We start from the raw sequence: 24,981 nt of genomic DNA, 5'->3' as shown, positions 1-24,981 counted from the left end.
GGCTCTTCCTCCCGGGGCGGCGCGCACGCTTTCACTTACGTCTCGCCGCGATGACGTCATTCCGGCCCAAACGGTCACGTGGGAACGACGTAACTATGGAAACACTCCACTTAATGTTAGCGAGAAAGCACAAATAAGCGCACAAAAGTAGGTGAATACATGGCAAATTGTACAGATAAGTCACAATTTCAACTATTTTTTTCCTTTGTGTTTTACACTTTATGGGTGCAGAGATATTCTAAGTTTATTGGTAAGTTAATATTCTTATTTAAACCTTGCATACTCCGTTGACGTCTTCTGTTTACCAACTTCACCGTCATGTGCAGGGTCGTGCTAGCATCTTAGCCTATATTAGCTCCAAGATGTTTGGTGTGCTTTATCATACAAAATATTATCAATAGCCTGTCAGCTCTGTAGATGGAGATGTAATAAAACTGCACTTTCTGCTTGGGTTGTCATAAATGCTACAGCCTATTTTCTCATTTAGGTAGAAACAACCGAGTGGTTATGATAATATATACCAGTCTATGGTAGGGACCCTGGCAGCACTTCCTTTAGGACCCCAGAGACAACATGGTGACCAAGCAAGTGTGCTTTATCAAATTCCTCCCCAGAAGAGGTAAGAATGCAAAAACACATGTAGAGATAAGTACAGGTAGTTTAGCAAAGTCAGCAATTTTGTAGCAGGTATTTTGTCTTATCAGAACAGATTAATAATAATAACAACAGTATAATATAATAACAGTTAATAATAAAATGACTAAATGTGGCACACTGAGCCCGGACTTTGTCATTTATACCTGTGTGTTTCCCACTGAGACATGTGACAATGTCTATTGTGAATGCAGTCTATTAACCATTACAACAACATGCTGTATAGAGAGGTTTGGCTGATGTTTGAATCGCGAGTGTTGTTGATCTAACATGCACTGCAAGTTGTACTTTTAAAACCTAATTTACAATTTTGTAACTGACTCCATCCTTAATGCATCATTTTTGGCAAAGAGTCTCCCTTCCAGTTGCTGGTTGGCTCAGCCATGATCTGCTTTTCAAAATTTTAGCAACAACACAAACATCACAGGAAAATATGTAAGCCTATGTTAAATGTCAACAAAACAAAACCATTTTACTGTTAGCGGTTGGTGTTGTGTCAAGTCAAGGAGGTTTGCACTGTGAAGTCAACATCAGTTTTTGCCAGAGGCAAATGAATGAAGCAACCACAGCAGTAAGAACCTGCTTGCAGTAGCAAGAGAGACGTTTCCTGGTAATGCATCATTCACATGACGTCATTTGTTTGCAAGCATTCTAATGGACACCATGGCATTACCGCAAGTTTAATGCATGCAATGTCATTTCCAAGTTCTCTGAAAGAGTTTATATAATATACTTTATTGCTCTTAAAACATGAGTTAACTTTGTACACAGACAGAAGACCACAGTGACGACAAGATCATTGACAGTAAATAAAGACAGGAATGAATAGGTGCACATAAAGAAACAATGGATCAAGTCATGGTGGGTCCATCGTGTGAATGAAACACAGACTAATCCACACAGTTTGGCAAAGCAACTGAACAATGACAGCCACAGAAAATGTTTATTATAATGTTGAAATGTTTAAGTGTTGATGAGAAAACATTGTCTGATATTTTTGTTTATAAAAATAAACATGTCCCATGCTTTATGCTCATAATATATTCTTTAAAATATATGTTTTGCTATTAGTCTCTATGTTACATTACTACTATAAATAATTACCTTACTGACATGTTTTATTTTGTCCTATTTACAAAGTAGTGAAGAGTTTGAATAAATCTTAATGTTACAAGTAATGTTTTAAAAGTGTTTCTTACTCTCTCAAATGTTTTATCTTATTTACATTTACAGTGTAAAATTATACATTTCCACACTGGATGCCATTTGCAAAACATTAACATATTGCCACAATACCCTTTCATTTTTGCCTGTGTCTTTACTTCAGAATAGGAAAATTATCTGTACAAACAGTATCATCACCTTCAGTAGTCACAGTATCTTGCCCTGACAGTCTAATACGTAAGGGAAAACATGCAGTACAATGAAGGAGAAACACTGCATATGGTTATGGAGATGCCACATCAATAGCCGAGGAAAAACTGTTAAAAGAGATGCTCGTAAACACCACAAATGTGTCCTGAAACCTGCACATCTATAAAGCCTCTACGATTAACTTCCAGGAGTAACAAGAGGATGAGACACAAAGAAGATTTCAGACAGGAAATGATGTGTTAGTTTTATTAAAATACATAGAAAACTACTTTGTGTGTTTCTTATATATTTGCTAGATTGCACAATGTGTAACAGCACATAGAAAGCAAATTTGTTTATATTGTATCTGTAAACCTGAATAAAAACAAATGAATCTTTTTGAAATGGGTTAGCATTAGCTTTGAGGAGGTGAGTTATGAGAAACTAGTGGTGTCGACTCAAGTGAGTTTTTCAGCAGCAGAGTGAATAAAAAACACCGAATCAAACATTAAAAGATACATTTCAACTTCAGAACTAATTTCAGAGGTTGTGCAAAATCCTAGTGGTAAGCTTACTCACTTGCAAGTGGATGTCTATATTTAAATCTATGATTCACGATAGTGATGCAGTGAGCTATGTATTGGTGGTTGTGTAAAATACACTCCTTGCGTTATTAAGTACATTGTGGGTATGCCTTCTCTACAGCTGAGTGAGGTAACAGCACTCATTACTGTACAGTGGATAAGACTGTGACTGGGGTCTCTGCTACATTGTCTGCCCTGAACAGGTGTGTGTGTTTCATACCTGTACTGTTATAGTGAGAGAATGGGCCTCGCTTGATCAGTATAGTTAAGTATGTCATACTTGTCCTTTAGCGCTTTTCATTTTCCAACACTGTTACTTACATTTTGACTCTTGTATCAGTACGTCAGACACTGTCAACATAGCCAACAGAGATCAGTTTTGCATTACAACAGTTAGAAAATTTAACAAACATACACACATCACCATCTAACCAACCAACCCTTTGGACTACGCAATTTACAGAAGTCGCTACTTAACGAGATCTCTGAAATATTTTTGTCCAAAGCATACATTTATTTCTGATGTATTATAATTTTTATAGTTCTCTTAATTCATTACATTTCAAATATATTCTTCACCTTTTTTCGTCACAAAACTTTATATTATTTGCTAAGTAGACACAACTCAAATATACATTTACATATAAAATATTATACTATAATGACTTGTATGTATATTGTGAATATTGATATGAGGTGATTAGCCCTGTATCACCCAGTCTGTTATAGGGTTCTTATTCCATTGTGCATTAGTTTGGTGTATCTTTACATTTCAAAACAAGATCCACAAGGCTACCTCAGGGCCTGTAAACATGGGATGGAACAGTTGCATTGCACTTCTTACTGAGGATGATTCATTGCACGTATTGTAAAAATTGTAAACAATAAATAAATAATAATTTTGGATAAAGTAGCCACCCACATTCTGGACTGTTCTGATTACATTCCTGCCAGATTTTTTCTTATTGGGCAGGCAGAGTTTTGATGGGTCGAGTGAGTGAGCTCATGTTATTGGTGTTGGAGGAAACTTGAGGGCACACTGTCTTTGTTGGCAAGCTGCTCGAATGCCCCATAGACTCTTCTGCTGCACGCAAAAGCAAAGTGTAGTTGATAGCTACTTCCTCAACTTTTCTCAACAGCTGCAACCTTTGGGTTTCTGAACGAACCCCTCTGACCAACTTGATGAAAGTCTGTGTTAGTTCACACAACACTTGAAAGCTAGCTGAGACAACAGCGAGCATACGCGTTGGGCTTTTTTCAACACTTGCCACTCTCCGACATGATGCTCTGAATTCTTTGAAGCGCACTGCAAGCTCTTGTTTGTACTCTGCAATCCGTGAGGGCTGAAGACGCGCCTCACCCTCAGCTTGTGGGCTGTTAGCGCATTGACGCAGGATAGCTAGCAATTCATTAGCATCCAATTGTGCATTTAGGAAACCATCAGGCAAGCTGAAAGTTTTCCCCTGCAGTGCCTGAACTCGTGCTAGACTTCCCTCCAGTGTACCACAGGCTCTCAGGTCAATCTCCTGTGCCTGCGGCTCCTCCTCTTCTTCCTCTTCTTCCTCCCCACTGCAGTCTTCTGCATTGAGAACCTGGAGTGTTTTACTTACAACTGGAAAGGTATGTGAGTCCAGCTCCATGCCTGGAAGGACTTGAAGGGGTATGGAATATGAGAGTTCATCTTTCTCACTGCTTTCATCTGCTGCCTCACATTTCCTGTAGCAGAAACAGAATGAGCAGCATTTATCCTTGTCATCACTATCTTCACAGGGCAGGGTGAGCAACACCTCCCCAGTCCCTTCTTTGCTTTCACGCAGTAGTTCCTCTCCCTGAATGAAAAACACACTCCTTTTCCCCTTCCCTTCTGCCTGGTGAGACTGAGTGTGGACTGGCTCGACTGGAGTGGGGAGCCTCAGGCCTGTGGCCCTCACTCTCTCCATCTCTTTCTCTAGACTCTTGGCTTTGGGCTTCACCTCAGCATACACAGGTGTGCTCGTGCTGTTATCCAGCTCTCCGATGCTGTATCGCCTCTGAAGCTTCTTATATTGTGGTGCTCCCATGCAATCTGTTTGAGAAGTACAGGTGGGTAAACAGGAGCCCTGTTCTCCTCGTGGCTCTCTTGACTCAAGGCTGGTAGATCGTATTCGTGTGGTCTTGATCTCCAAGGTCTGAGGTCTCCTTGTTGCACCTTGAGTGTGAGGGGATTTGGAGACTGCTGGAGGAGTCTTCGAGATAGCTCTCTCTCTGCCTCTGTTTTGTGTCTCTGTTGTGGAGCCAACTGGCGTGTCGGGTAGTCGCATGCCCCTGCACATTCGCTTGCAGTCACAACTGCGTCGCTGCTCCCTGGAGATCCCTGGGGCCTTCAGGACAGGACTGGTGCGGAGCTGGCAGGCACAAGGAGTGCCTGAGGGAACAGGTGATGATCCTTGGGGCAAAAATTCTCCCTGTGATGACTTGGGTTTCAGCAGCTCCTCCAAAAACTCCAGCTCATATTGGCGAACTTTCTGCAACTGAGCCCTTCGCTCATCTGTTTCTCTTCGCATTCTTGCTGGAAATGTAGCTGAAAGAAGATTTCTAAAGCTCAAGAAAGGAGCACTGCGCTGGGACTTTCCCTTACCACTGCCTTGCTTTTTTGAGTCTCTAGCTGGGAGAGTGGAGACTTTGTCCACAGAAGGGCTAGGGGTGGTTGGATCATCTAAAATAGGTAAGGATTTTATGGGGCATTTCTGTGACTCAGGGTGGGATTTGCCCTGGGCACTCTCAGTCTTGCTTTCAGCTGCTTCTTTTCTCTCCGCTTTTGCGGGCAAACGAGGGGAGTACTTGGTTTGTATTTGCGGGCTGGGTTTTGCTAAACTAGGATCTACTCTCACTGCATTTTCTTTGCTGTTAGCCAGTTGGAGGCCTTTGGCCCTAAGACGCTCATCATCTGTGGGCGAGGAGGATTGAAACACCACTATCTTTTGAACCTGTGGATCTTTTAGTCTTAGTTGAGGGCCAGGCTCCTGTTTTACTGGGCATGTGCAGAAAAGGTCATCAACCGGCAGAAGTTCTGTAGAGCTTGAAGGCTTCATGGTCTCGCTAGAGGCAGTCTCGGCATCTTGGCACATATTAGAGGGCGAACTCTTGGCAGAGGCAGTTCTGTCCACAGGCAAGAGAATAGGTAAGGCTTTGTTTGTTGCGTCTGTATTAAGAGGTGCTGTTGTCTTCCCCTTTATAACATCAGAAACATTTTTGCTCAGTGTCTCCCCAGAAGAATTTGACAACTTGTGATCTTTACTGACTTGAGCTGCTAGTGAAGCATCAGACACTTTAAGTTCTTCAGGTGGCTTAGAAGGGGGATCAGGGGTATTTGCTTTGGTGGGCTCAGAGTTATCTTTTATTTCTGCTTTCTGTTCAGTCTGAGTAGTGTCTTGATTGCCCCCCTGCTCTGTCACAACACTGAGTATTGCTGAGTCTTGGTTGGGGCTGACTTTAAAGGGAACAGTCTTGCTGAGGATTACTTGCTTGGGTGGACAGCCAGCACGAATCTGACCCACAGAGAAGGCTCCAGTCCCTATGGTCTTTGCAGTGCATCCAGGGATAGCAAGAGGAAAGTCACGGCGACAGAGGATACGCTCCTTGTTGATATGGTGAGCCAGCAGGTAGGCCTGGTTCTGGTTCTGCTTCATAGCCGACACCATTTCAGAAACATCTGTCAATTCAGAAGAGTTGGTCTCATGGCCCGAGTCCAGTGATGATTCAGGTGTAATGGCAGCTAAGACAATCAGCCCTGAGGAGGAAAGCAACAGAATGCACTGTTAGAATAGTCACGGAATAACAAATAATAACACAACATAATATAAAAATTAAATCTAAATGGAATAGTGTTGTTCTGTAGTAACTGAACTGTAGCAGTTGATTGACTGTGATCAGAAAATATAAAAAATGAATTGTGGCATATTTTTTTATTTTTCAAAATCTGCCCTTTGGAATTAAATTTATAGCCCATCTTCAGACAGACTCATGCCCTGGTGGGCTTCCTTCACCTAAATATAACAGCATTGCAGCTTTTGCATGCAAATCTATCTGGGTGTTTGAGAATTGTGCCAAGATGAGCAGATGTCCTACTATATGTTAATTAAATCTTGAAAAAAAAAAAAGAGCTGTTTAGTTTTGGACTTGTTGAGACACAGCATTGTACAATTGTCCACTATTCATTCTTTAGTTGTGTAAAACATGTTTTTCAATTGATAGAAGCCATCATTTTTATAGCTCGACTTGAATGTTTTTCCAGTTTGCAACTTTCATTAATCAAAGTTGTTTTGAACATATACAAATTATGTAATTACTTGCCATTATATAACCATTTTACTTTAGAAATTATGTACTGTACATTTAAAAAAAATCTGCATCAATACTGTGTACTGTAAATGTGATTTGATTGATTCAAAACATAGCATTGTATTGGATAAGCACTACTGTTAATTCTGTGAGTCATGGTCTGACTGAGGTTGTTGACCTGCAGTCTGTGTTGGCTGTTGCGGGTGATGGGGGTAGTCCTCAGAGGCTGCCAAGGCCTCAAGAGCCTGTAAGGTGGACACCAGAGCATCATCAAGCTCCTGGGCATGATCTCGGACTGTTCTTGTGGCCACATTATCAATCAGCGTCACAGGCACATCTTCCTTGGCTTGGGCAAGCTTCCCAGAGGCAACTCCAGCAGTGGCACTGGTTCGAGCCTTTCTTCCTCTTTTTGGGTCATCCTCATCAGAGCTGTTGTCCCTGAAGCCAGGTGGTGGGGCAGCAATAGCAGGTGGTGGTGGTTGCAGCTTCTCCCCGCCACCATTTACCTCTTCCTCATCCTCCTCTTCATTTCCAGGGGGTGGAAGGGCCATGAGGTCCACAGCACCTCCATCTCGGGAGGCACAAGCACCGGAACAATGTTTTCCTGAGCTCCCACTCAAGTTCACTCCGGTTGACAGACCTTCTGCCCGAAGTCTAGCTTTGCAGGAGTCACAGAAGTATCGTGAATTTTTCTGGGATTGACCCATTGTTTGGGCTCGGATTCTAAATCCTGCATTCTCCACTGCTGGGCTCTCTGAAACCCCAGCTATTTCCTCTGTGCTGTGCTGGGTGGGATCTGACTTGGTGCGGGGCCGTCCAGGGGGCTCCTGAGAAATAAAGTTCTCATTGATGTCGAGTTCAGCTTCAGCATGCGTTTGTAACTCCTGAAATTGTTGTTGTTCTCGGAGGTGGACATGACACAGGCCTAGATGCTGAGGTTCTGCAGGAACTAAGGCTCTTGAAGAACCTGACTCCCTGTGTGAGCTGTCCCTCTCGTCCGTTCGCCGCCCTCCACTTGGCAAGCTGGTTGCCCCAGATCGCGGGTGAGCATGGTGGGAGCTTCTGTAATCTAAGGATAGAATTGTCAGAGCAGTGGAGAATTTGAGGTGTTAAGAACTGGAAGGGATAGAGATGATCCAGATGGAAAAGCAGAGGCGACAGCTGGTGGTCACATGGGGATTATTCATTTCAGAGATGGATGTTGAAAGTTGAAGTTTGTTTGAGGTTAGAGTGTTAGATTCTGGTGGAATGTGATGATGTGATGGTACGATTCTTCTTTAATGTAGACAGGTTGATACAGCAGATGGCAGAGGATCTGTTCATGCTTCAACAGTAAATGTTGATGATTACAGAAAAAAGTACAATTCACTGTAAATTTCCAGGGTATTCTAGCTCGGGGGAAAAAAAAGTGCAGTATTCCATTCCAATGAGTCAAGATGGAGATGAGAAGAGACAGCAGAGGGCGCCATGGGATGAGAGTTCCAGGATAAACTGGTTACAGTATGATTTCAATCAATGAAGAAGCAGTGTCCATCAATGTCCATGTAGACTGAACATATAATGAAGGTTGCCAAATATTTCTTGACATGCAGTGTCTAATATGATGCTGAAAGAACTGACATGTATCACTCTAATTGTGTAGTATCTTTTATCTCAAGTTTTTAAGAAAGCTATTGTTTTCTGTAAATGTACCTTTCTGTGTATATATTTGATCAGTTTGTAATTTTTCCATTTAAAATTTGATGCCTTTTGCTTAATCGAAATAATTGTTTGAAATGAAATAATAGAACACTTACCTGCTTTGGTCAGATGAGACTGACCAGGGGTACGAAAGTAGATGGTCCGTTTAGGGTCTACAAACAGCTTGTAGTAGCCAGAGATGAGGCACGCAAAATTACTGGCATCAGGCCATTCCATGAGTAGCACCAGGGGCTGTGGGGGGTGGTAGGGAGGGGAATTAGGAGACTATTTAGAGGACAGGCAATGAGCATTGCCTGCTCATTTTGTTATGACCTGATGAAATAATATTTATAAAACTGTGCATCAGTTTGTACTGGTCATTTTCAGCTGTAATACCTTGGCCTCATGAATCGACACCTCCACGCGAGCCACTCCTTGACTCTCTCGGTAGAGCTGAATCTTGGAAACCCGACTGAACTCAGCCAGAACTGTTGTGAGATTGTTTTTCAGGTCAATCACATGACTAATGCCATGTCGGGGGCCCACCAGTAGTGTTGTAGCTGATTGTTTCTCATCCTGTAGAAGAAAACAAGTAGTTTAAAACTATTTACATAGTATATTACTTTAATATATGCCTTTTGCAATCCAGTGTTTAAGTACGTCCTTAAAAATGTTAAATGTGTGCATTTTAAAAGCAAACCTCTTGTGAACATATGTGCACAGGCTTAAAGACTCATACTAAAACTGAACGGAGAGATTAAGCAAAACAGATGTATTCTTAAATGCAAAGATTCAAAAATGTATTACCAGTCCAACTGTGTGGAACAGTATTCCACCAAAAGGTGGGAGGTCATTGAGTACACGCATGTACTGCAGCTTTCCTTGGAGTGGAGGGACCTGTCAACAGAATGATACAGAATAAACACTCGTCTTTGAAACAAGAATCATTTTCCTGCACTCCCTCCATCCTCCTGGGGGCACTGTTGAGCCACAGATGTTGCTAATAAAATCTTATGCAACAGTTACATCTATAGGGATGAAGGGCTTGTCAAAAGGACTGGTTATTAAGCAGACAAAACCATACAATGCAATAAAGTAACATCTCCTCTGAGTGTTGAGATTTGTACATTATTAGCAATCAAGAGGTCTGTATATATTTACCATTATTATAAATGTGCTATAATAGCAGTATAACCAAAGGCAATGAACTTATCCACAAAGAATTGTCTGGATATTTCAATCATGGAAATGGATATAGTTGTTAGTGTTGAAGTGTTTAAAATGGAGAGACCTTGTTGCCTGATGGTGGTGGATGCTGATAGGTCTTCAGCAACTGCGACAGGGTTTTACACACATTCTTCTCCTTCACCGTTGGGAGTAGAGTGAGTGGAAGGAAAGGCTCTAGTCCCCACTCCTTTCTGTGTCCGAGAGCAGAGAGAAAGATGGCAGAAGTATATACAAAAGAGAAAAACAGTGGAGTTCTTAATCAGAGTACAAGTAAGATATAAAAGAGGGCACAAGGGAGTTTTTTTTCATCCCATGGGAAGACACGGTGACGCCTCGCTTACATCCTCTACAACTCCTGGCTTGACATGGCCACCCTAAGTCTATTACAAGCACAGTGAATCTGTTCTGCTTCTGTGGTTGTGATAGCAGAAGCTAATTACTTGCTAGGTTGAGGTTTTGAAGAATAAATGAGCAAATTGAGGGAGAGATGTAATTTCACAAAGCAATGGATTTCTTTGTCTCATAACGACCTAAGGAAAATGGTCTTTGAGTAATTTGAGTTTTTAATACTACTGGGATTAATTATTAATCATTTAGATATTACTGAATGAACAAACTTCACTATGGGGCTCACTGATATGCTACTCAGAATTGGTAATGAGGTAAGAAAAAATGCAATACATCAAGTTTTGTCCGGAATTTCTCACAAGTTCATTTGAAACTAATTTAGTTTGGGGACTTACTCGACATGCTTGAGAGAGATCTTCTGATTGGGCCTTGCAGAGGACACAGTGATGTAGATATGTAGTGCGGCCAATCGTAACGTAATGTCAGATTTCCAGTCCATGCCAAAGCGCTCCTTGATGACGTCATTGCGACTCTGTGAGGACATGATGAATTGTATTATGAACAGCTTTTTAAAAGATTGGAAGATTGGAAAAATACTACAAATCTGGTCATTAGTTTAATTGTCCGTGACAGCTGTCAGATTTATGACACTGGATATCTCCACTTGATGTGAACGTTGGAAAGCTAAGCCTAAAATCAGTCAGACACAGCCAAGGTACACACAACCCAATAGAAATATTAAATAAAACTAACCATCCTCCTTGGTGCTCCCTGCTCTTCGAGGAGACAGCTCTTCAACATTATCAAGAGATTGAATGACATTCGTTTAAATCCCCCTTTAATCCAGTACTTTACCTGTATATAGAGGTACTCAAATGCAGCGGGGTCCCTTCTTAGCAGGTCTGCAGGGTCCTTCGGGAAGAAGCAGATGCGGAACAGACACTTCATCCCTTGGAAATAGGTTCTATGCACCACCTGAGGGAATACAAGGGTGTCAGCTAGATAAGAACTACATCTTTGGCTTTAGTCACATATCATAGTACCATTTCCCATAAGTGGACAGGGAATAATGAATTCTGAATGCACTATGTGTCTTCACAGTGCTGTGTGTGAGTTACGTGTTTGGAGTTACTATGATCAAGGTGGAGAAATGGAATGAAATGTAGAACCACCCTCGGAAACCAATAGCATTGCCTACTTTGTTATCCTGACAGGGTATGGATGCCACTCTCTACTCATTGAACATTTGCTTAATTAAGATTGAACCCTGAAATACACAGACATTTTCCAAAAGGCAAGTAAAGCCAGCCATTCAGACTAACCAACCAACCAAAGGCAGCCAATGCTAAAACTAGCATGTTTTGTTTTGTATTGATGATAGTGTGTAGCTGCTGTTATTGCATTCGTACTGCAAATCACGCAAACAAATCATTCAAACTGTTATCAGACACATCTTGTTCTCATTTCCCTGTTCTGGGTTTCTTACATGTGTCAGCGGCTGGTTCTCCTGCAGGAGATGCAACCTCTGATTCTGGTCAAGACCACCTGCCTCCAGCACCAAAGCAAAGTGCTCAATGTAGCGCAGCGAGAGACGGTCCTGCAGTGAGGAGATCACATCCTGGAAGGAAAGAGATGGAAGCAGATGTGGAATACATTTCCATAGTAAGAACACATTATACCATAATGAAAATGCATTTTTGATGTATGGAGGCTGTTTTCGCCCTAAATTCCCTCCATGTTTATATACAGTGTAGTTTGTCAAACTGGCATCCTTGTGGTGGGTGTTTTCTGTTTAGGCTCTTTGCATTGATATCATGTTTGTCATTTTGTACATTACAGAGCATTTATAGATTTTCTTTTATTCTGCACAGTCGGTGCATTCGTATGTGTCAAAGAAATGTCTGCATGTTGGGATGTGCATGGCAAACTTTTGTTCTAGTGCTGATCAGTATCTATGAATGATGACCAGCTTCTCTCATATCCTCTTTCTAAAATGCACAGAGAATGCTGTCTAAGGGGAATTTCATTGCTTATCACATCTTACCATGGGCTATGCCACAGGATAAGTTGCATAATTTCATTGTCCTCCTTAAACATGCGAGTCATGGACATTGCAAATGATTAGTGAGAGAAGTTATGCGTTACTGTATTTTGACTGTAAGTCTCGATATGGAGCCTGATTTAGAGCTGTAAAATAAGACATGCACACTAATGGTTTGCTCTCCATTAGGGATTTAGCTGAAACTTGCTGATGTATTCCAAGCAATAGATGTCCCTGAAAATCAAAGATAAGCAGTTTTAACAGTATTGACCTGTGCGGTGTGCATTAAGTGACACCTGGGAGGCCACACAATCAAGTGAAGGACCCACAGAATGCTATAGATTGTAGTCTAAAACACTGCAAGAAAGCTTCTTTAGTTGACAGACATTCTAATGGGCACACAACTGGGCATCCTATTGTGCCATTGATTTAATCTGTGGCATTGTATTATTGATCTGAGCTTTCTTATTATGCTGAAATTCCATTTAATTAGGCTGACAGGAGAGAGCTTCCTCCGTCTCTCCTTTAAAGTACTTCTGTGCTTCGCTTTTCTCGCTCACCCTCCATGAGCAGAGGAGAGATTTGTGAAATCTAATAGAGTCCATTTAATGAGTCTTCTCAAAGATGTCAGACTCATCTTAGAGGCTGACATAGAGACAGAAATGACCTCTGTCTGACTGAATTCATTTGTTGCTTTATGACCTTAATCACATTAATGAGATTTTACATTCCAGAAACTGATACAATGATGTTTCATAAAATGAAAGCAGTTTTTTGCCTAAGTATGTTCTCAAAACAATTACAGTATATATGTGAACTTGAAAGGGCTCTTTGTCTGAGTGATTCGTGGTTTCATTGTTAATTTACATGTGGCAGATTTTGATGATGTGTAAGGACTCATATTTGAGGAAGGAGGCCAAGATTGCATTGACAATCGCTCCACATGCTGCTCTATTACCTATTTTGAAAATTTGAGAAATGCATGTTTCATGTATTTTTCACTGTTAACCCCACAGTACCTGATTTCTTTGGCCAAATGGGGGATAGCACATCAAGCTGTAAATGCAACTCTGACATTTGATCACCTGAGTATTCATTAATTCATTTGGAGTCTTGTTTCTGGTCACGTGATGGATACAAGTCCAAGATTAACTCTCCAACTCTCTTAATTGTTTAGCTAACCGCTGATTTTTTTTCTCTTTTTCAGAGAACCGCCACCTGGTTTAGCTGGAAAAGTGGATAAGACACCGATGAGAGGAAATTAAAACTGTAAAGTTTACAGAACTGAGGGAACTGTAGTTCATCACTACAGCGATCATTGCAGAGAAACAGGTAGTAATTTGCTTCATTATTACCATAAAAATAATGATTAGAACTTAATTAAGGGTAACGTATTATGCTAGTTTCCAGCAAATTTATGAAAGTCTCTCATGTCCCATGAATGTGTCTTTTAATTTTTCTGCTTAAAATACTGCAAAGATGGTTCATTTTACCATGACTGTATAACTTGGTTTTAGGTCTGTTCTTTCAGCTTTAAATGCAGCTGAGCTGCTGCTTTTCACGCCCCCCTCTGGAAGTAGACTTTCTCTACGTCTGTAACTGACAGCGTGGAGCAAAATAGCTGACTACACTGCAGCTGACACAGTCTTAAATGAGAGTGTGAGACTAGGACTTTCTAGCACTTCTAAGTTTCTCTCAGAGTGATCATTTTACATGAATATATCACTAAAGTCACAGCACAGCTGTTGTGTTTAACTTATGTGTATGATAAGTTAGTCAGACGATGTTGCAACTATAAATTTACTATTTAGCGATGCAGAATGGCAGCTTGGAAATGGCTCTGGAGTGACTGCTAGTTAACATGTCGTCTTAATGAGCTGCATTTCAGTCTCTATTTCATACTTGTTCCACTGTCTGACAACAGAAACACAAAAATATGTAAATGAAAACAGCTTTATTGGGAAGTCTGTCATACTAAAATGCAGTATATATGAGAACAGACAGCTGGAGAGAATGTACACATCAGTTGAGTTGAGGTTTCCCTGGAGCACGACAGGCAACATGAAAACACAGTAACCCACCCAGTCCTGGTTTATTGGTTTCACATCATTCTCAACTCTTTAACTACCTCTGGATGTCGCTCAGCTTTACAACTTCCACAGAGCTCTGCCCTGTGGGTAAACGACTAAAGCTACTGGTAATTATAGTCACACGACCAACACAGTGTCCTAACACTGAGAATTTCCCCCCTTGTTGTGGTGATGTAGCCATCAATATTAAAAGTAATCCACTGGGTCTTCAGATCTTGAGATGCTGGGAATGCATGAAATCTCTTGTGTTTACTCTCGCTGCCAACAGCAGAACATTTGGTGCTCGTAGCTGAGGCATTTTAGAGTTAACAGAGCCAACTCCAGAAAGAAAATAACCTGGTAAAATTGTGAGGCAGCTGCTCCCTCTGAATGGCTCACTTAGAAAGGAGCAGGCAGTGTGGTATCAGGATTATACGAATTTTTAGCTGGGCGACTATTAGTTCCCCATTTTCTGCTTTGAAACTGAATAACATCCTGACTGGTGTGTAAAGCTGGAAGGCCATCTAGTTAAGAGAGGTTAGAGGAATAACACAAGTAAGTGCCTTCATATTCTCACTCTCTTCTATTTTTATATGTATGTTTTTAAGATGTACCAAACACAATAAAAATGCATTTTCATCATACAGGACCTTCAAGTCAATGTCACAATAATGTTGAAATTCAGTTGCCTTTCCCATGTGTCCAGCTGCAGTGAATACATACCCTAACAGTGGTACGGCTATCAAACGTAAAGGACTTAATCTGTCCATTCTCCAAGAAGACCTTCAACACATTTGGTATGAGTAGCAAGGAGTCGTCCTTGAGCATTGTCTGAAAGAGATTGAAGGAGAAAAAAAGCTTTGGTTGAGTAAACAAAACAAAACATGGTATGCGTGCTAATCTCCTAAAAAGGTGATCAAGAATTAAAACAATCAGCTGTAATGGTTGGTCTGTGCTACTGAGTGAAAAGCAATATAAAGCAGCGCAAGAGGAGGATGTAGGAAAGAAAGATGCGTTAACAATGGAGAGATACTTTCACTGAAGTCTGGGCAGTTTGAGAAGGAGCAAAACTCTGCCTTAGGATGCCCACCCGATGCATTGTATCACGATCAAAGAGGGGCTTATTCAATTTCTCTGGTCTACCCATTCAATATGTATGCCACGCAAAGGAAATTGGATGGTGGGATTGAGAGCATTCACCACAGAGTTGCATGAGAGAAGGCACAAGAAGAGAGGCCTGATTCAAGGTGACTGCTTTTACTCAAAGCACTCGTTAGAAGAAAAGTTATGATATGCAGTTTGGTTCTTTGTTACGAGGATGTGATGTGAGGGGCACTCTCCCCTTGCTGTCTCAATTTTTTTTTTTATCTTGCTGAGGGCTTTTTAAGAAAATGACTTAGTTCTCATTATGCACTTTCAAAGAGCTACTGTTGTGATCAGACGAGAATGAAGGTATTTTAATGTAATAAGATAAAGCTGAGAGTTTTAACGAGACATGTGATAATGATGCCGCAGGAAGTGGCCTTGCAGCCCAAATGAAATCCCCTCTAATTCATGGCCGAAACAAAATCAATTCTCATCTTTTCCTGTATTTTTAAAATTTTTTTATATCTGATGATGAGATTGGTAAGAAAAGTAGGCAGACATGATCACACCAAAGGGTTGAGGATTTATTGCAACAATATAGCTCAGAAAATGCATTTAGTTGAAACGGAGAGCTGTGTCCACAGCAGATGCCCGGCAGTCTGTTTTTGGAGAACTTAAGATTTCAGAAGGCTCAACAAGCTGTTCCTCTTTGCAGATTGGAAGCAGCTAAACTCTGAGTTATGAGAGAACAGATCTTCCTCCATACTGCGGCTTTTAGGCGACGGTTCACTTGTGAAGAGACACTGCAAGTGGGTCTATCACTTCCCATTACAAGCCACTACCTTTGTCCTTGTTAGCGAGGGGGAGTTGGAGCCAGTTAGTCACATGCAGAGTAAGTGTGCTGAGAGGCAAATGACAACTCAATACCTTTGCTTCATCTTTACCCCCTCTCTCTCATTAAACATCAGGCTGGGTGGCCAACGCTGATAAGCCTTCAGAGGATCAATACTACCCTGTGGCTCCTGATCACCGGAGACAGAGATTAACTAAACGTCTCGGCATCGGTTAGAGGGTGGAATACTTGAAACATCTGATCATTGCCATTGCAGCATCTCCATCATGTTCTGTTCCTTGAGGTCTGATGAGGAAGACTGTGGGGCTCACGTGGTATTGACTGCTAGAATGGGTGGTAAAATCAGCTGAGCTATAGCTGGTGGCCTCTCATCACATGTTGTCTTTATTCAGTGATTACTGACTTGGTGGCTTATGTGAGGAGCAATCCTGTTCTCTACCTTCTTCCATTAGTTTATAGAAAATAGAACGAGAACATATTTTCTCCTCATTTGGCTGATTCCTTATTGATTATCTGATGCTTGTCATGTTTGTGCTCCCTCTTTATTCACTGTGTAAGCTCCTGTTTCTCCCATACATCCTTGATTGACCAGATGACTGTCCAGAAATGATTGGGGTTATTGTCACTGGCGGATTTTATTGCATGTTGTCAGTGAGCGCTGTCGTCATTGGCTTGAATGACGACAATTGAATGTGCTTGAATGTGCTTTCCACTGTATGTTTGTGTGTGTGTTAGATTAGCTCAGTTCATCCGAAGGGAGAGAGGACAAAAGATACAAAAATCACCAAGCAGATCCGATTTTCAAGTGACGTTTTCAAACCTCTTAGTACGGCACGCTCTGCTTGGTTTTATTTATTATTTAGGCTGCTTATTTGAGCAGCCATTCACTTAGTTTAGCAACCTCCACAAGACCTCCCGATGCCCCTTACACCAGGTTAAGAAACAGGAGCGTTCGTAACCCTGACATATGAAGCCCCTTTCATGTGCTCATTTCAAATTAATCTGAGGGCATGTGAATGTGTCAGCTTTTGGTCTAAATGAGGTGAACTTCAACATAAAAGTAGTCACATAAAAACATAACATAAAAAAGTACGACAGTCTTACTAGGTTGGACCTGGTAACATTTATGTATCACTTTCAACAGGGCATGAGTTTAAACTGCATGATGTTGCATTAATGAACAGGGATGCACATTCAATTAGCACATTAATGATTAATGAAGTCGTATGCTACATAGAGTTATGTGCATTTATCCATAATAATTAAGCAACTAATGCAAAGATCCTACAACCCAAAAATCCATTACAAAAAAAATAAATGAAAAAACAAAAAAGTGGCTTCAGTAAATGGATTAGACTTTCATAGTAAAAGACTATGCTGACAGCTGTAATGGAGCCGAGGTCTGAATCTGACTCAGTCTGTTGCCTACAAATTGGAACTCTGTGCGAGAGAGCTCACCTGTCTGATGTAAAGAAAAGTACACAGTGTCCTTCCTTGCTGATTAGCTCTGCTTTTACTTTAAGTTTAGCCTTTTGTTTATTCCATGAGCCTTGATGCACTGTTCAGCGTCACACGTGTGGCAAATATCACGTGCATAACGCGGTTCTCTCCATCACTGTCGCCAGTGCGTCTGAATGAAGCCGTGAGGAACATTAACTTAAAGGTGTCCTCTGTCAGAGTGCCAGAATGCTGTCACTTTAACAGATTAATGAAGCCAGCAATGTTACATATCCCATGTCTGAAAAGGTCTTAAGTGTTATTTGTAGCTTGTGAATGTTGATGTGTCTGGTACGAATATAAGAGCACTGCTATGTGCATCTGAGAAACGAGATTGGACAATAAAAGCCAAAATAAAAACAAAAAAAACCCACAAACATTTCTAAGTAATAATGTGGCTGTTTTCTAAATGCTTCAGTGGCTCTAAAAAGAGGCAGAGGTTGCTGTAGTGAGAATCCAAATCAGCCAGGAAAGCAGTTTATTCAAGGCCAAACTGTTTGTCTCTCCCTCTCTCTCTGTCTCTGTCACACACAGACACACAAACACACTCACACATAAAGGAGAGAAGCACTAGCTGAAATAAGAGGATGGAAAGAGGATACTTGAAGCTTTTTTGAGGCTTTTCTGATTGCTGATCAAACAACAACAACAATGACGACGAAAAAAAAGGCGCAGCAAGACAGCAAGAGGGGGAGGAAAAGGGTAACAGCATGTGTTTGCATGCACGTGTCTCAGAGAGACAAGTTGAACTTACTGAGTCTGGGTCGCTGATGGACACTTGCTCTGAAAAGCGCACTTTAGGCGGGTTAGTTCGCAGGCGGGCCTTTTTGGCTGCACTTATGAAGGCAGACTTAGGTGACTGAGGAACAGAAGAGAGAAAGAAACTCTGAGGAAAAACTCAGCTTGAAAGATTCGACGTAAATGAAAGAAAAGCCCCTGTGACTGCCAGTGTTGAGGAGACATGTGTTTGAGAGCTGGCTAATGCGCCTGCAATGCGACAACTGCAAAACTACAAACCTGCTTTTACTATTAGGCTTACCTGAGAAAATTTTAAACATTTAAAATTGTTGTGCTTGTTAGTCTGAGCGCCACAAAGATGATAGCAACTTAGAAGCGTCGACACATAGGCAAATCCCTGCAGAACCATTCCTATGAATCAAATGGATCAAATATTTTTTTTCATATTCACAGTATTTTATCTTCTCTAGTGATCTAAATAAATGGTACAGTTCTGTTTTGTCTGGGCGGATTTCATGCATAAACACACAATCTTTATCTTTAAGTCTCATGTTGCTGTTTTTGTGCTCACTTGGAACTGCTCTGAGGGGTTACCAGAAAAAGAAACTACTCCATTGAGTGAAGCAGGGCCAGGAATACTTAAGTATTTTGCATTAGTGTGCACTGCAACAGAATACTCTACAGTGTTTCTATATGATTTAGAGTGAAAGGAAATGTGTTAGAAGTGATGGGGAGTAGGAGAAATCCTGCAAAGAGGAACATGAAAGAGAGTGAGTGTCCCATTATACTACCTGATGGGGCTGCAGCACAGTGAGAACTATAGTGTCTTTGCAGCGTCTATGGAAAGACAACAGAGAGTGGAGTGGGTTAGATAATGTCACGGACAGCATGGTATTTGGAGAGCTTCTCCAGTTTATATCTGCCATTTCCTCGCCGTTCTTCAGCTGCAAAAGGACTGACTCATGCACAGGTTTGTGTTGATGTAACACATCACCAGCGAGAAGAAACAGTTTGTTCCTTTTGATCCACCCTCTTTACCCATGTCCTCTCTACTCCCCTGTGCTTCTGGTACCCCTTCTCCCCCTCCCCCCTCCCTCCCTCCTGGGACAGTAAAGGATGTTACCTTACAAGGTCTATGACTCTCTCTCGGGGCGCGTCGCTCACCGTCTCCTCGTTAATGGCCAAGATCTGGTCTCCGGGAAGAAGCTTGCCAAAGGAGGGGCCGTCTACAAAATTGAACGCAAAGGTGAAATTTTAATTCGAGCCATCGTTGAGTCTACTTTAATTGCCATTACTCTCCCTGTGTTTTCCATCTCGAACTATGATATACATGCACACTAACCAGCAGAGACGGAGCGTACAATGACAGGCCTCTGGCTGCCTGCAATGAAGCCAAAGCCTTGTGTCGGGTGGCGCTGGATGGTGACCTGTCGAGCTGAGGCAGGACTTAGGGTACCACTGTCCATACCATCCTGGCTCTCCTCTAACATTGCAGTGCTGTAGAGTACACAGGCATACAACAAAAAGTCAAATACCCACATGTTTTTTCTTTTTTTATATTAGATATGTGTGCTGAGAAAAACCAGCAGCACTGTGTACCTGTCACATGCGTTCGTGTGTCCATCCTGGACCTTGGCCATCCCCTGAGAGGAGGGAGCAGCATGGGACAGGGTTGCACTGCAAAGGCTGCTCTCTGTTTCGCAGTCATTCACCTGCTCAACAGAAGAGAGGTGAGAGGGGATGTAAGCAAAGATGTCAGATGCCCTGCTTTCTCAACGGTAAAAATACAGTTTTGTCGTTTTTTTCCTTTTTTTCTGTGTCGAGCTTATCTAAGCACATCCTGGAATGCTGCGCCTCAGAAAAATATAGATGTGACGCTGAGAAATCTAACATTCAAGAACCCAGACACCTTCGACTGTCTACAAGTTGCATTCGGCTCCGCATAGGGTCCTTTATTATATTGAGAAATGCACAGGATGAAAGTCAAAATGTAGGCGTTTTACGTTGAAATATAGGTGCTAAAAGTATCAGGCATTCGAGACGTGCTTTCAGAAAAGCTGCAATTATCAAGGACCTGTAACATAACGCACGCTGAGGATGTAACACATTAAGGTCTCTGAATCTGCCAGTTTCTGCCAGTGTGGACCAAAGTACTGCTGTGAACCACACATGCTCTTTTACAGATGCCTGTGTGGGAGGCAGTGAAAGCAAGATTACTGAAAGACTGAGTGCGAGTGTGTGTGTGGCATGTGGGTTTCTGTGTTTGTGGCAGAAAAAAATGGAAATGGAAATCATTGTGCGAGGGAAAGAGAGCAAGATAGTTGTGCTCATGAGATCTAGGACACTGATGATTGTTGACTAAAGACGAGACTCTGGTCGTGGTGTTAATTCTGCACATGGGTTAAAACAGAAAGAGGCTGATAAAGAACATGATAGTACTGTTTAGGATTATTATGCATGGATACACTGTTGAGAGCAAATACCTTTCTGAGTGCCACAGGCAGAGAACAAACTGTCAGTAACAGGAGGCTCAGTCACATTAGTCAATAGTTCAGATTCATATTCTTGTCACTTGTTGTTTCTGATAACAGTGGCTTATGGGGGAGCATGGCTCATTTATAATTCCAGTGATGCATTACTGATCTCTACCTTGTTTCATAGTATCAGATGAGGGTTGATGTTTCATAGATACACTTTATATTGGGCTCAGTCCATGACAAAAAATCCAGTACATTGCATGTGCTTTGAATTTCAATCATACTAATAATTTAAAAAGATTAGATTTGAATAAAAATCTCTGTCTTCAGTATTCAGCTGACTTACAAAGGATCATCTATCTGTATCAAAGGTGCACAGCAGTGACAAATGATGCTGCAGCAGCTGGTTCTGCCTCTAAAAAGGATTACATGTTTTTGATTGAGAATGATTATTTTCTCCTTTGATTCTCCCAGTGGATTCTGACAGTGCACTTCTTTCCCAATTAATCCTTCTTCTCTCGGCCCCTCTAATGTCTTACTCTTTTCACCATCTGTCTTGTTCTCCAGTTACTAGAAAGGCATCTATTTTGTTGGATCTTTAAGGACGTGCCCCGGACTGGCTGTTTGTCAGGTATGTGTGATTGCAGCGTGCCATTGTAAATGTCACAAACACCTCAGCACCTCTTGTGCAGTGTATAAAAGCCAAGATTTGTGACCTGAGCAAGGAGACAGTATGAGTATCCTTGTTGTGAATGGCCTACACTTGCACCTTGACCACAGACCTTGTTGTAGTTATTTTTTGCAGTCTTTTTGTACATAAAATCAAAATCAGGCAGGAAGTGAAATAAAGCAGAAATCTTGCATTGCCACCAACATCGCTGTAATACAAGTATAGGTAGCTGAAGCAGAAAGGGAGGAATAAGAGCTCTTCTGTCTGTTTTTGTCCTGTGGCTTTGTGGATACCACACAGCATTCACAGCGTTAAATTCTTCACATAATTTAGAGATTAGTTTTGGCATTCAAAATAAGTGCAGAGAAAAAAAACTAAACAGAATGGAGAGCAATGAAGGTAGCCGGCGGACACTGAAGCTTACACGTCTGCAAAGATAAACAGCTATTCAGCAAAGGGGCCAACCTTTTACTGAGAGAGGACACCGAGGAATTCTGTCAAGAAATGATCCCCAAGGGCATCGGCAGGCCTGCCCGTTGCTATGACTACAGCTCTCAGCAGCTTGTTGAGGCTCGGGCAAATGGAGGGATAGTGGGTGGATAAGAATAGTGATGTGGCCGCTACATGGGAGAGAGGGCTAACCAGACGCTCTCCGGCCGGCCTGCAGCCGCTGTGGCCAGATGCCAAAGTTTCCTCGGGCACTCGAGGTCAGACCATCACATACCTGCTCTGCTTCAGTGTTCCAGTGTGTAGCTGCTCACCAGGCCTCAGGGTGTCAGAAGAATGACCTTTTACTTATTATCCTCCCAGGCCTGCATTCTAAGAGTTTTATCATTAGCTTTGAGGGACGCTGCATTTCATAATGCTGACTAGCACCAGGAGTTAAAAAGTGAAAGTCAGTCAGCCACTGAATCAGTCTTTATCAACTTATTGACTGGGCCAATAAAGGATGAACTGTCTGTGCATCAGTCAGGAAACAGCTCACCGGCTCCATGTCTAACACAGAGGCTTTTCCTGTTTTAGAAATCAATAAAGAGGTCTTAAAATTAACTCCAACAGCACCTATTATTTGAGAGGATTCACACCCTCTTTCTTGTCCTCATTAGAACATTAAAACAAAGCAGCAGAGTTTTATGTATTCTAGTTGACCTTCTGGTTCAATGAGAGAGGGGAGCACTACAAGAGCGCAGGAAGCTCGTCCGATGGAGTTGTGAATTTAGTCTAAGCTGAATGGCTGTGAAATAAAAAGAAAAAAAATAACAATTGAATAAATGTTCTTTGTTGCATATAATAAGTGAAGCACATTCAAAAACACTTTTTGTATTGAATAGCATTACTGAGAAAAGATTAAGAGTTTAGAGCTCCTGTTGCTACAGTGGGAAGCAGGATGGGCTTTGCAGAAAATCTACCATGAAAGAAGGCAAATTAGTTTAGTCTGAGAGCAGAGATGAAGGACATTGAGAATACAAATGGTAAAGGCTGAAAGCAGCAGTCCTGTTCAGGAGTGTTAGACATACCACTGGGAACCCTTGAGGAGACAGTAAATAAGTTGCCTTTTCTGTAGCTGTCCAATGTTCTGTGTGGCATTCACGGCATGCACTTACAGTCCCCGCTGCCAGCTGATGCATTTGCTTACTTTACTCAGCTCTTTCTTGTTTTTTTGACTTTCAGTTTATTATCTTAGATTGTCCAGTGGGGAAGTTGTCTATCCTTGAAGAAGAAAAAATCCATATAAGCCCGGGCTAATAGAGGATGTTGCAGGCATGATTGTCTGGCATCATGTCAGCATCGCATAAGATGATTTATTCAAAATTATAGAAACAGTTTGAGACCAAAATCAGCCTGAATCTTTAAGACACATGCTTAAAGAGGCTAGAGTTGGTTGGCATTTATTTCGTATCATTACATCTTAGAACACAAGTGCATTGCTTGCAGAATTAAGCATTTAAGAACATGACTGAATGCATTTGTTCACCTCAAATTATTATGTTGCATTATTTAAAAATATGACAAACTGCGACTGTGGTCCATGTGTATCCTATTTCACAAAAATCGCCACCTTGTTACCACAGGACACTGAACTTGACAGCATTGATTTATGCATTTAGGGTAAATGAACACAACATTATTTGTGCTTGTGCAACATTATTTAGACTTAATTAGTTTAGGGTTTTCCCACATGCCGTAGTTGCGGCTTATCCTTTTGGATGTTGCATCTCAAATGTTGATTCTTAATTATAGTTTAATTATTATATTAATTATGGAATTAAAGAGTCCGTTTCAGCAACAATGAGCATGGCACTTCCACGTGCCAACTCCGAATTGTCTGGCTACTTACTGTTGATGCTTGAGGAATTCTCACTTATTTTACTGTTACCCTAATTGCTAATCTCTCTGATTAACTGGTAAATGCCTGAATTATAAATTATAATTTGAATCAGAGATGGAATCAACTTCAGAAACTTGGGACTTGTGCAGCACTAATTGGAAATCGAGGAGAGTCATAAGTGGCTGTATGTTATTGGATCACCGCCTTGAGAAGCCAGACAATAGGTGAGTACAATCACACTGATTATTTATGACTGACGGACAGGCCAGGCTTATATATCCTCTAGCTAACTCAATAATTCATGAACATAAAGCACGCTGGGCATCAGTGTGGGCATTTTTGTCATTTTGTATAATATTGGTTTGGTCCTTTAACAGGGTTAAGGGCTTAGGAATTAATTACTTTGACTGCAGTAGCTCTCCATCTCCTTCTTGTAGCAAGTGCTACTATAATTTATTATCAGAGGTGGCTGCCATGTAGAAATGAGCATGTGTGGTGACTTACACTCTCTGAATTATCACACATGAACAATCCATTACACAAGAGTGAGCCTGAGGTTAGAATGCTCTCATCCAGATGTTTTCTTTAACTGCAGTTCGACAAAACCATGAACAAGGTTTCTCTAAATGTTAAATGTTAGAAGCCTTGTATAATCACTGTTCTGTATTATTAATGATACCAGAGTGGAATACAGATACATTTTCTACATGTAGAAAATAATTGTGAGAAACCAAAAAAAAAGAAAAAAAGAATGAAAGAAACTTCTTAATGCTGCGCTCTGTTTTATGACCAGATACATCGTAAAGGTTCTTTGTGCAACATTCAGAAACATTAGATGTTGCTACAGCAGCAGCATCTCAGACCAAAAAAATAAAAATAAAAAAATCTGCCACATTTCCTTGCTCTCTTTACTTTCATTAACAATGACCAAGGTTGTGTACACAACAAAAAAATAATCTATCTTCAACCATTAGCCTAATGTATTTTGCGCTATCACTGTAAAATATATTGAATGACAAGTTATGGTCAAGTTGAGTAACGTTATCTCCACACGA

At 41.3% G+C, this 24,981-nt stretch overlaps 1 protein-coding gene across 1 annotated transcript; it reads right to left on the bottom strand.

The window, feature by feature from the left end:
* Positions 1–3,553: 3,553 nt before the first annotated feature.
* Positions 3,554–20,090, bottom strand: frmpd3 (FERM and PDZ domain containing 3). Its single transcript, XM_008299290.1, has 15 exons — positions 20,050–20,090; positions 19,793–19,947; positions 19,574–19,676; positions 19,242–19,287; positions 18,467–18,571; positions 15,000–15,107; positions 11,653–11,784; positions 11,022–11,141; positions 10,562–10,698; positions 9,883–10,009; positions 9,399–9,488; positions 8,988–9,167; positions 8,708–8,843; positions 7,090–7,980; positions 3,554–6,360 (listed from the first exon to the last, which is right to left on the bottom strand). The coding sequence occupies exons 1-15, from the start codon at positions 20,088–20,090 to the stop codon at positions 3,554–3,556; spliced, it is 5,178 nt and encodes a 1,725-aa protein (XP_008297512.1).
* Between the last annotated feature and the right edge of the window lie 4,891 nt (positions 20,091–24,981).

The sequence above is a fragment of the Stegastes partitus genome, unplaced genomic scaffold (assembly GCF_000690725.1).
Source record: "Stegastes partitus isolate 25-593 unplaced genomic scaffold, Stegastes_partitus-1.0.2 Scaffold1400, whole genome shotgun sequence".
NCBI lineage: Eukaryota > Metazoa > Chordata > Actinopteri > Pomacentridae > Stegastes > Stegastes partitus.
Note: the sequence above shows the minus strand (reverse complement) of the source record. Positions and strands in the feature narration are given on the sequence as shown.